Raw genomic sequence first — 12,328 nt, 5'->3', positions numbered from 1 at the left:
CAGATCCACTGAAACATATGAGGTACTTCAGATATAATGCTTGGTTCATTTTCCTTGGAAAATTGGAAGCAAGTCAGATGATACTTCCCTTCCCCCCCCCCCCCCCCTGTACCCTGTCTAGGTCTGATTGTAGCCTATTCCTTCCTTCTAGTGTGCCCACCTCCCCCCACATCTTAGTGTCATTGTAGCAATTTTCCATAGTAGCAAACCTGTTTTTTATCACTGGAAAAAAGACTTTTGCAGCTTTAAATCTGTTAGCTACAGTACTTATTTTAACTAGTTTTTGAATTAATCTAAATTTTAGGCTCCATGTCTTGGTTACTAGATGATTTTAAAATATTTGACATTGGTAACTTGGACATTAGCCTACCTTTTGGTCACTGCTAATTTTTTAATATCCTTCAAGTACAGTACAGCATTTTCACTCAGAACTGTGCTATTTCATGTTGAGACTGAACTCTTGTCCTGCAGTTAGTTTCTAGAGTTCATGTATTAAAGGATTTCTCTTATAAGACAGTGAAATCTTATATTTGTTTTTTCTGACCCCCACACATTCCTTTTTCTTACAGTCTCCACTCTGCTCTTACCTCTGATTTTAATCTAATCTGCTATTGCAGTGAGTTAGTAAGAAAGAACATTTGTTCAAAGATAATTGCACATATGGAATGACCATATAGCAATGAATTTATTTTAACTAATTTTTTTTTTGTGGGGGGGAAGCTTAGACTTTGAGGCACATTCTTTCAAGTTATTGCTGCCTATTCCTTTAGAATATTGAGAGAACTCTTACATTGATTTTCATCAAACGGGGATAGGTTTTTACTTCCATATATGAATAACAGTTTTGAAGGGAAAGGAAAAACCAAGTTCCAAACAGCCTTACTTTTAATGATAACATTTTATTTTTGTTTAAATATACATTTTCAATGAGAATTTGAGGTGGTGGAAGTTTTGCATTTTTAGTTTTAAGTTATTTTCACTCTGCAGGGTTCAAAATGGATCCATTTTCCATTTTGTCATGAAAATTTTTATTGCAACTTTTATCAAAAATACCTATATATAGCTATATCTATATATCTATATATTTGAAACCATGTAATACTGGAGGTAGCAGTGGAAATGAAGATGTTAGTTAAAAAACCTGTAAATGCTGATGTGGATAGTTATTCAGAAATAAGGTGGCCATAGTTTCCTAAAGTTTAATATGTGTTCATAGGTTTTAAATTCATGTTTTTGTGTAATTCAGTATATTTTCCAAATGTGGGTATGACCTGAGACTACTAACAAGAGTTGAACAGGGAAATAGTCATAAGTGTCTAATCAATTTAGGAGCATAATCCTCAGTGACTTTGAAATTCACTGGAATTTGAGTAATTAAATCCCATGGATCAATGTTTCTCAATTTTTGTAAAGCCCTCTAACTTCAGGAAGATAACACAATAAGCTTTATTGTAGCTTTTCCCTCTACGTTTTTAAAAAAACAAATGTTAATTTATAATTTTCCATGTTCCTTCACTGTCTCTCCAGTCACACCTCCAAAGGGAAGTATATCTGGAATTCTGCTTCCAGGATAAAACTGACGAGTGTCTAGATGGGTCTTTAACAAAGATGCTGACTATGTCAAGTTAAATGGAGTAAATAAACTCCAAGAAAACAATCTCCAGTGTGTAGATTACCTGACCTTTTGGTTTAGCTCTTTAGAGTATGATCCTTCTTGCTTTGAACATTGAAATAGTAATGCTGCCACAGTTGGTTTTTGAGGTTGCAACCATAGACTCAGTGGGCACATCCAGATATGTTCGCACATGCGGTTTACAGTTACAGTGCTGCAGACCCATCTGCGGCACCTTGCCCTGCACCAAAGCATGTATGCATGGGCATTCCCCAGGGACAAGTAGCAGTGGCACAACTGTGCTGCTGCTATTTGTCCCAGGGGAAGCACACTTGTATGGACGCTCCTACTGTGTCCATGCTCTTCCTGGCTAATATATCCTGGCCCTCCTAAGACACCTTTTCTGCATCATTACAATTCTGCATTAGGCGCTTTTGCATGTTATACCCAGTTGCTGGAGATGCAGTGATTTTGGAGGTGTAGTCCTTTCCAGGACCAACTCTTGTTTTGTGATGGTGTTTCCAGGGTACTGCAGTAGTTTGTCTGCCCTCTATGGAGAGCATTGGTGTAAATGTCAGTTCCAAAATTGAACATAGTTCTTCTTCATTGCCTGGTTTATTTCCATTCAGCAACTTTTATTTGTTTTACAAGGCAATCCCTTTTAATATACTTGTTTAAAAAAGGGGCCTTTTAACATGGCAGTGAATTTTTTATGTACTTTTCCCCCAGGTTTGAGGAAATGCTCTGTATGAATTGAATATTGTTACAGAACGTAGACTGATTTTTTTTTTTTTTAAATAAGAACTTGGTTGCATACTACTCTGTTAATGATACCTTGCAATATACTATTTTTGGATGGATCTTATTCAGCCCAGATGAAAATTTCCCATTGATTGGAATGATGCAGAATCAAGCCTGAAGTCCTTTTCTCAAAAGAAAAGCGGGGGAATATTCAGAAGGAGGAATTATGATCTTGTTTTCAACTTTTAAGTCTCTCTAAAGTCTGCAGAAGTCTCAGTGCTTTTATTTTTTCCTGACAAGAGGAGAAAATCTTTAAAAAGTGTTCTCAGCTTTGGTGCAGATTGCCAATTCATCTGAAGTACGAGCAGAGAACCAAGCAGTGTGGAAGAAATTAAGGTTCATTTAAATTTTCCAGGCAAGGCTGGGTTTTAGTCTCTCTATAAAACTTGAAAAATACATTTCTTATTCCAACGTAGCTATTTTCCTAACCAAAAATGTCACTGCTTATTGTGACGAGTTGCATGTAATTTTCATGCCTAGAAAGAAATAGGATTAGAACTATTAGTATGATAGCTCAATAGCTTTTTGCTGAACTGCCTTAACTGGTGGTTGCTACTATTTAATGATTTGGGCCTTTGTCCTGCTACTGTTCTGCAAGGAGAATACACTGCTGAATAAATGACTGCACTGTCCACTGCAGTCATTGGGACTTTTGCAAGTATGGCAAGTATCCTCATTTTTAAATGAGTATGTGTATAAGATCTGGAGTCTTTTGTTTTAATTTACAGTTCTCAATTTTCTTGTCTGGGAGTGTCTAGAATTTCTTGCTTTTACTCTAAAATTCCACAAACAGATTATTTGCAGAGGAAGAGGATGGACCTCCTCAGAACTCTCTACAAAATAGATTTTGTTTCAAGTTTTTTTGTTAGCTGTCTGGTTCTACTTTCTTTGAGCTGTGCAAAAATGGGTCCCTGCCTCTGCCAACAATGGGCCTGATCCACAGCCAAGTGAAATCATTGAGAGGCTTTTCTTTGGCTTCACTGGTCTTTGGTACAAATGCAGTGTTTGCTGTTTGGGCATGAAGCCTATGCATGAGCATGTCAGGTAAGAATTGAAATTCTACAGATCCTTTTTAAAGAAAAAATCAGATATCTGTCTTGTAAAGTATTCATTCCATCAGCACCATAATTTCAGCATAGCCATTTAATGTACAAGCTTGGTTAGACACTCGGAAGAGCATTGATACTGTGCTCTGTAAACTGGATTTCAACATTATTAACATCTTCTTCAGATTAGTCCTGAGAAGCAAAGGAAAACAACAACATTTAACTCTGGCTTTGCATATGGAGTGGAAAAATTGACACAGTGCCATTTGTTCATAGTTGCATTTATGTCTTCAGTTGTATGTGTGGTCTTGGTAAAATTGCCCAGAGAATATACTGACACTGTTTTACTTTATCTAGACGCACTACTTTGGCCTTTGGTTTCTCAGCAAGAGCCAACAAGCACGATGGGTGGAACTGGAAAAACCTCTGAAGAAGCAGCTGGACAAATTTGCCAATGAGCCTTTGCTTTTCTTCGGGGTAATGTTCTATGTGCCCAGCGTATCCCGACTGCAGCAAGAGGCCACAAGGTATGAGGATTCCTTTTGTTCACGCTATTGATAATAAATCTGTAGTATAGGTGATTGTGGATGAACAACTTTTTCTGTTTAGCTTGGGATTTTAAGATTCCTTTTGAGTGCTGTGGTCATCTCTTTTATTTCTCCTCCTTCCTGGTCCCAAGTAAAATTGGTGAGAGAAATCATCAGTTATTCTATCCATTTGAATAAATAAATTATGCGTCTTGTATGAGCAAAAACGAGAGAGAATACATGTTAAAAGAGGCAATTCTACAAAGGAACGTATAGTAGCTGTTGGATCTTCTTGCACTTTGGTGTATTTTCATGAAAACTAAAGCTTTATACCCATGATATCTGCTTATATTTTGGTTTCTACCTTATAATGGCTTTATGTCTGTAATACCATTTTATCTATATTTTATTTCTGTTTTTCTGATTTTTGCAGTTTTGAAAAAATTCAAAATTAGAACTTTTTAAAATCAAGATAACTGTTTATGCATCATTTTCCACTACAGTGACGACACATTTCAGGACACTACAGCTGATTCCCATAAATGAATAGATCAAAAGCAAAATACTGCATTTAATAGGTTCTGCATAAAAACTGGTGTCTTCATAACACTGAAGTGGTGGCTCTTAGTGTGAGGAAATGGACAGGTACATGCTTTAATAGGAATGCTGTTGCCACTTTGTCCCTTTGTAAGCAGATATTTAGGGTCTGAGAAATAGTCCCATCAAACTCTGGGCTAGCCCTTAAACAGATAATCTACCTTGATTAAGGTGCAGTCTAGAACTGTACTGCCCAAGGCACTGACTAGATAGTGCATGGTGACTCCCAATAGTTATGTTTGTACACTTGTGCACCCATAGTTGTGCATTTACCGCCTGCAACACAGAAACATTGTGCCCTAATGTGTTTGACTATACCTTGCTGATTTGTGTGGAAGAGAAAACAGTGGCTCCTTGGATACTGTTGTATTTTTGGGCTGCAAATTGCATTGCTCATAGAAAAACAGATCCTTATACCTCTGCCTGTGTATGTAAAGCAGTTGGTAATGTTGCCTTAAATCATTTTCAGAAATTTAATTCTGCAGCCTTGTTATACCCCTGTTGCACTTGACAGTAATGCTAGTTTGAATAGCTCTTGGGGTTTTTTTCTCCTGAAATAGTAGACAAAAACAAGTCACTGTGGATTTTTGTAATTGCGTGTCCTTTAAACTGTTTTATCTTTCTTTTTGTAAAAAGATCAAGATAGTAATAGATGACTGGTGCAGAATACTCTGATTTAAGGTTTTGTATAGCAAAGAAGCTGCATAATTTTGGCACTTGGCATTTAAAAAGGTAAATAAGGGCAGTATGTACCATATTTAAAGACAGAGGATGGTCATTGTGGGGACTGGGAAGGATTTTTCATTCCATCACCACCACCATGGATAATAGAAGGCATCTTTATCTGAAGGATCAAGGAACAGTTGATTGAAGTCCTGATGGACAAATAGTCTCATAATTTCTGACAAAGTATAGCTTCCTGTGCTAGTCAGAACTTAAAATGTGAAGCATGCAAGTGGAGGGCTTTGTACAACCCCTGCTCTGGTAGAGGCTCCTGTACACCAAAGTGGGGACCTCCCTCTCCTAAAAATCAGGAAGTTAGCTTTAAATTCTGATCTGGGCCCCTTAGACTGAGTACAAAATATTCTGCAAATCCCTGGCTGCCCATGCCATGCCCCTCTTCAGACTGCAGTGACTTGTTGTGGGATGCTGAGTAGAGCTTCAAGAGTGATCCGGCTCCAAGGATTCCTGATCATCACTGTACAATACAAGGCCTGGTAAACTGAGAGCTTACCAATTGGAAGCGCAGCTAGCACAGCTTCCTGCCACCATTGCAGTATGGAAAGCAGTTTTTTTCTTACTTAAGATGTTCACCTCAATTTTGGATGGCTATGTTTTGCAGGGAAAGTTGCATGTAAATAAGTATGGTAATTGTAATTGCTTTTCTTGGCATCTCCTGATTAAACACCTCCTTCGTTCTTTCTTTAAATTACAAAAGTACACAAAAATGAAAAACGACACCAAAAAGAGAGTTTAAAGAAAAAGAGAGGTTAAAACCCTAACATCAGTGTCAGTGCTTTGGAGAACTCCTGAACTTCAGAATTCACTTCTCCTGGAAAAATGTCTAAACTTGAGGTTGCCTGATCATGTTTAATCTGAGCTAAGATTCATCATAGTCCAGGCTTTCCAAAAACTGCAGGCTCTAGAAATCCTGGTTTTAATTAATATAAAAGATAATTAGAAATGCACCTTTTTAAGAATGCACTTCAATAAATACACAAGAGCCACAAATATGGAGATTTTAAAGTATTTGGTTCACTGGCAAAATTACCATTGTCTCTACTATATAAAGGCAGTACTATTTTCTGTTTTTCTCATTTATTTAGTCTTTTTATTGTAAGTTGCCATAAGTCTTTTTGGGGAGACTGTGTAAAAAAAGGAAATAATTTATGGGTTTGGGACACTGCTGGTAGAGGGGAAGATGGATATTGTATTGGCAATGTGGTGCTCTAGTACACTTTCCCTTGTGACAGATGGACTCTAATACGTTAATTATCCATGATACAGAGTGAAAATACTAGTAAGAGGAAATGTCAGTGTTTTCATTTTAAAAGCAGAATGAGCTTGACTCAGTCTGATAACAGACATACCAATCAGGAGCCTGTCATTTTGAACCTCTAGGCCCAACAGGTACAGGCAAGATCAAAGGGGTATTCCAAAACGCTAGCTTTTGAGAGGAATTTGGAAAACTGTTCTAAACTATGTAATGGGCAACTGGAGGAATAAGGTGGGGGGACAGTTAGCCCCTGTGCTGAGAAGAGATGGTATCCAGTAGAACTTAGATGCTTCATCTAATCATACATGGTTCAAGTTGAATTTTTCACAGTGCTCATCATTGGTCAAATTCAAGAGTGTTTTACCACAGTCTTTCAAGAGGGAGCAAAGTGAGTTTCATATTGAGTGCTTCTGAAAATCCCAGCTTACATTGCTGAAATGCTGTGGGGAAATTCACACTAGCATGCTATATTATACACAGATTAATTCACACCCTTAACATAAAAATAGTCTATCAGTTAAAAGGACTGGAATCCGCAGGATCAAGATATCTGAAACCTTGTCCTCCTTTGACCCTAAAAACAGAGTACAAATCTGTAGTCTACACAGGGTCTGTGTTTGGAAAGATGTACTGGGTGTGTGCCCAGGTACAACGATGATGGATGCTTTTATGTAGTATCATCATTAGATGAGTGAGTAGAATGTCTGTGCTGGCAGAAAATTCTGCATCTTGATTTAAAAGGAAAAACAAATTTCCTTCCAGTTCAGAAATTCACAGCAGATTTGAGAACAAGTGCATTTTTGGTGTAATCAGTGACAGATTTCCCCCCCCCCCCCCTTAGGACTTGCATAATTTGAGAAATCCTATGAGAATCTGGGGATAATAAAGCAAGTAGTAAAACTCTCCACTCCTGATGGCAGCTTGAGCAGAAGCAGTTGGAATGGAAAGATGAGATTGGCATATCTGCAACTTTCCAGTCACCCAGCTGTTTTCAGAGTTGCCAGCCATCACAGGTGGAGATGCTGTGGCTGCTTTGGCATATTTAAAACACCTGGGATTTGCATAATATGCAAATTTTAAATGGCATAAAACGATCTGTGTGATGCCCTGTAGAGTAGATATTTTGCATAGATTAGAAATATGTCTGCCTTTTACTTGCTACCAGCTCCTCAGAGGAGACATCCTTTCAGCCATTTGTGCTTAAAAAATAAGCCTTTGTACAAATGTCTAAAGCAAGCAAACTGTTTTCACTGCACTCTTGTTATGCAAACAGACCCTGCCCCCCGCCATACTGCTGTGGCTTCTAACATGGGCATAACACTGTTTTCTACTGTCAGGCCATCCATGCTTGCTTTGGATAATTCCAAGAGAAGCCTAAAGAATAGGTTTTAGTCCTTAAATCATTATACTCTTCAGTCCTGATTCTTCTGTACCCTGCTTTGATGTTGTGGGACTCTTTTAAATTCTGTCTTGTAAGAACCACTCTACCCCATTGCAAGATTGAATTAACTCTTTAAGTGGTAGTTGAAAGTGCTCAGTCTCTTGCAGACCTGTGATTTAGGGCCTAATCCTGCAGGATCCTGAGCACCTCACATTCGCATTGAAGTTGGTGGGGTTTGAAGACCTGCACTCCTTCCAGAAAGTTATTCTGTCCATTGGAAGATGTGCATGGTCTCTGAAGGCAGATCAGAATGCTGTTCCTATTACTTGAGGCACCCGGCATTATGCTGGATTGTGGCCTTTAATTTCATCTCATGCCCAGCTCTGCATTGTCCTTGGGGAAGCTACTGTACAGCTTTTAGATGAAGGAAAACATTGAGGGGCCACATTTGGAAGCAGACAGCTGCACCTGCAGAATATGGGAATCAGTACATTTGCAGGTGGAAAATGAGCATTGGTGGCTGCCAAGAGAGTTTTTTGAGGCTCTTTGGAATATTGGCCCTCACACTTTCCTCTCTCAACTTTTGCAGTACATTTATTCCTCCTTATGTTTCACTTTCTCTGCCTTTTCTTTGCCAATTTTCTGTTTGTTTTAAACAAAGCCTTGTTCTTCTTCTCAGCCCTTCTCTTCCCACTTTATTTTGCTTCACATGCAAAGTGGGGAATTTATACAGTTACCATTTACATAGCAACAGATTGTTATGAACATACGATTTTGACTTCACTGGAGAACAAGGCAAAAGGAAAAATCTGGTTCATGACTACATGTCGAAAAGAAATTCATACAGAAGAAAAAGCAGAAAATTGCTGGCAAAGCCAGTTTTTATTAATCTCTGGTGGGTTTTTTTTTCCATTAAGAAAAAGTTCCTCTTAAATTTCTCAGTTATGTGAGCTTATCTTTACTTCTAATCAATTTTGTTTTGTTTTTAGATACCTGGTGTTGCACATCTTCATCAAGTGTTGCAGAGTATGATAACTGTTTTATAATGTTAAATAGTAGTACCATTTAATAGTTTTTGCATTAGTCACTGTGTTGTTTTTAAATTGTGCTTTTAATTGCCTTGATAAGGTTGGATAGCATATCCTCCTATTCCAGACCCTCTTTGTGGCAAGCTCATTGATGTGGAACGATTTTGGCTGTTAATGTGGTACAGTACATTAAACTGCTTTGCTTTTTAATCTCAGTTGCATCTGTACCTTGTGGTTGGCTGAGAGTCTCTTTGTCTGCCTCAGAATTCAAAGTGGAGTAATTGGTTTGAGCAGTATAGTGACTTTGTTGGCCAAAACAGATCTTGAGTATGTCATAATATATGTCGAGAGAACCATGGGATATGTGCCATAAGATTTGTTCAGGATGGCCAGTGGTGCATTTGCCTGAAGTAATGAGATGCGACAGGCTGTGTGGTAATGCTGATTAGTATACACCTCTGGTATGAAGTGAGGCAGGAAGCAAAGAAATACTCCACACTTGTACTTTGCTGAAATTTTAACAAATAGGCATTTAGAGCGTCAGTAAAACATTTAAGACCTTTAAATAGTAATGGTTTGTAAAACATTCCTGTATTTTTTTTCTCTAAATGATATTGTTTCACATTGAATGTTAACATTAAAAAAAATCATAAAATCTTCCTTTCTTTTCTGTCACCTTATGAGGTAAGACACATGATAAACAGTGGAAGACAAAAGAAACCAATGGCAAGCAAAGAGGATGGATTTAAAACATGGGCAGAGTCTTCTCTCTCTTATCCATGTAAATCTAGCTTAACCCCACTGTAATCATGACTGTTGGTTCAATCTTTTCTTGGTGTACCTAACCTAAGACTTTGGGTATTGCAGTGCAGTCCAGTTCTCAAATGCTGGAAGCCTTATCAGGCTGTCCAGAATCTTATTCTGAATTGCTTTATGAATGCATGTGAATTCATTCAGTGGCTAAATGCTGTACAGAAGGCAGGATAGCTATGTACTTTATAAACTAACTAAATAAGATATAGAGAGAGGATAAGCTTTCATGAGCTTGAGCTTAATTCCATGAAAGGACAAGCATAGAGCAATGTATAAAATGTAATACAGGGGCTGGCAATTATTTTGGGCAGAGGGCCGCTTACCTAGTTTTGGCAAGCTGTCGAGGGCTGCATAGGTAGCCCTTGACAGGTGCCCTGCCCTCTGGTCACCATCTTTGGACCAACATCCTAGGGCCAGTGCTGGTGGGGCCACAAGCAGGGTGCAGGCTGGTAGAGGGTCTGTAGAGCCGAGCTAGGCTGCACCAGCAGGGAGAGGGGGGAGCTGGCTTGGCTTCATAGAGCCCCTGCCAGCCAGGACACTGTATTCCTGCTGCCCTGCTCTGGGCCCCACGGGTGCTGGCCCTGGGACACTGGTGTGGGCCCCATGCACCCTTTCACTCTGTGTCTCCCCAGTTCCGTGGTACAGGCAGGGGGCAGGTCACAGCCCTGACCCCCTGCTCTGCAGCAGGGAACGAGCTGGTGCTGAGTGGGGGAAAAGCAGTTCCTCCCTGCCCCATGGCCGCCACTCCCTGCTGCAGCCGCTCACAGCTGAGCAGGCACAGGCAGGGACCTGCAGATGAGAGCCAGCAGATGTTTGCAGCTGCCCCAGGTTCTGGGTAGCTGCTGACAGCTACAGAGCCTGGGCTGGAGGCTGGGGCTTTGGGTGGGGGGCAAGGGTTATGAGCAGGGCATCCTGCCATGTACTCCCTGCCCTCATTTTGTTTTGAGCAGGCACAGGCAGCTCCATGTGGGCTGTGAGCAGCAGCAGCACAGGGCACCGGCCACAGGGTGGGTGAAAGGCCGCTTTCCCCCCCACACACTCAGCACCAGCTTGTAACCCACCCCTGCTGCCAGCCTGGGTCCCGCACTCACTTGTGGGGCGGCACACGGTGGTAGCAGCTGTGGCTCCCTGGTTTGCTACACCAGGCAGCATTTGCCACCACTGCCTCTGGGCTGCCCAGTGTGTGAGCTCCGGCTGGGCAGCAGCAGACAACACTGCCTGTGGGCGAGCCTGGAGCCAGTGCAGGGTCCAGGCTGGCAGTGGGGGCAGGTTAGAAGCTGATGCTGAGCATGGGGGAGAAATGCCGCCCCTTCCCGCCCAGTGGCTAGCACCCCGCATTGCAGCCGCTTGCAACCCAAAAGGGGTACCTGTACCTGCTCTGGACAGCCCCGTGCAGGCTGCGAGTGGCTGCAGCAGGGAGTGCTGGCCATGGGGTGGGCAAGAAGCCACTTTTACCCACACTCCACACCAGCTCCTCCCCTGCCCTCCCCCCCCGCCTTACCTGAGGTTCTGGCATGGGGCAGCCATGTGGTCCCAGGCCAGAAGCCTCTGCTAAGCTGGGGCTTCTGGCTGGGGGGGCAGGGCCGGGCGGGCCCTGCTGTTGCAGGAGCCTGCCAGGCTTCCCCTGGGTCCTACTGCCCCTGTTTCCTGTCATTTTTGGCAGGAACGAAAGAGAAATATTCATTTTCAAACATTTTTAAGGGCCCCACAGGCCAGATAGAATGGCCCCATGGGCTGCATCTGGCCTGCAGGCCATATTTTGCCCACCCCTGGTGTAATGCATGATTTCAATACAAAAAAGGAGGAGGGAGGGGAAGTGGGGGCAGGGAGCAAACAATAAAACCCCTTATAATCTGTAGTGCCCATTAAACCATAATTTACACAGTCCAGTCTGTTGATCATTTATTGTTCTGCAGTTTTCTGTTCAAACTGGTTTTAAAATTTTTGCTACCTGAGAGCAGCAGTCCTGAGGTCAACAATGGGGTGTCCAAAAAGGTTAAGTGTTTTGCCTTCACTTCTTTCTGCAACTGATATCAGATCAGCGTCTGTTCTTCTTACAAAAAGAGATTGCCTCATCTGGCTGATGTAGACAACAGAGGGGCACAGTAACCAAGTGATGATGCATTGATAGTATTGCAGGTGAATGAACCTTGGATGTTGTACTCCTTGTTATTTGGTCCAGTGATGATGTGGTCTATATTGAACTGAGAGCATAGCAGGCATTTGGGTCCATTGCAAAGCCTGCTGCCTCGATGAGGATGCGAGTTACTCTGTTGTTTGAGAGATGCTGAGGTTGGGGGGCTGGCTTTAAGTGGACAGATTTGTTCCTCATAGCTACCTTGAGATGGTTATCTTTTTCTAGGAGGGGCTGGAGGTCATTAATGATGTCTTGGGTGTTCAAGCTAGAGGCTGAAGGTGACAGCCAGAGAGAGTCTGTTGTCCTTGGCCCAGGTTTGGTATTGTAGCAGCTCAGAGGGAGGTCTGAGTCTGGCATTGTTGATTTGAGTGGCTACAATTTTGGGATTGT

The 12,328-nt window shown here is 41.3% G+C and overlaps 1 protein-coding gene across 1 annotated transcript in view; it reads left to right on the top strand.

The window, feature by feature from the left end:
* Nucleotides 1–12,328, top strand: part of PTPN14 (protein tyrosine phosphatase, non-receptor type 14) — a 170,589-nt gene that overhangs the window by 82,666 nt on the left and 75,595 nt on the right. Inside the window, exon 3 of the mRNA XM_019549464.1 lies at nt 3,817–3,986. Coding sequence (XP_019405009.1) covers nt 3,817–3,986 — 170 coding nt within the window. The remainder of the gene's footprint in view (nt 1–3,816; nt 3,987–12,328) is intronic.

Source organism: Crocodylus porosus, unplaced genomic scaffold (assembly GCF_001723895.1).
Source record: "Crocodylus porosus isolate Cpor-Errol unplaced genomic scaffold, CroPor_comp1, whole genome shotgun sequence".
Taxonomy (NCBI): domain Eukaryota; kingdom Metazoa; phylum Chordata; order Crocodylia; family Crocodylidae; genus Crocodylus; species Crocodylus porosus.
The sequence above is the reverse complement of the archived record's forward strand: the minus strand, read 5'-3'. Positions and strand labels throughout refer to the sequence as shown.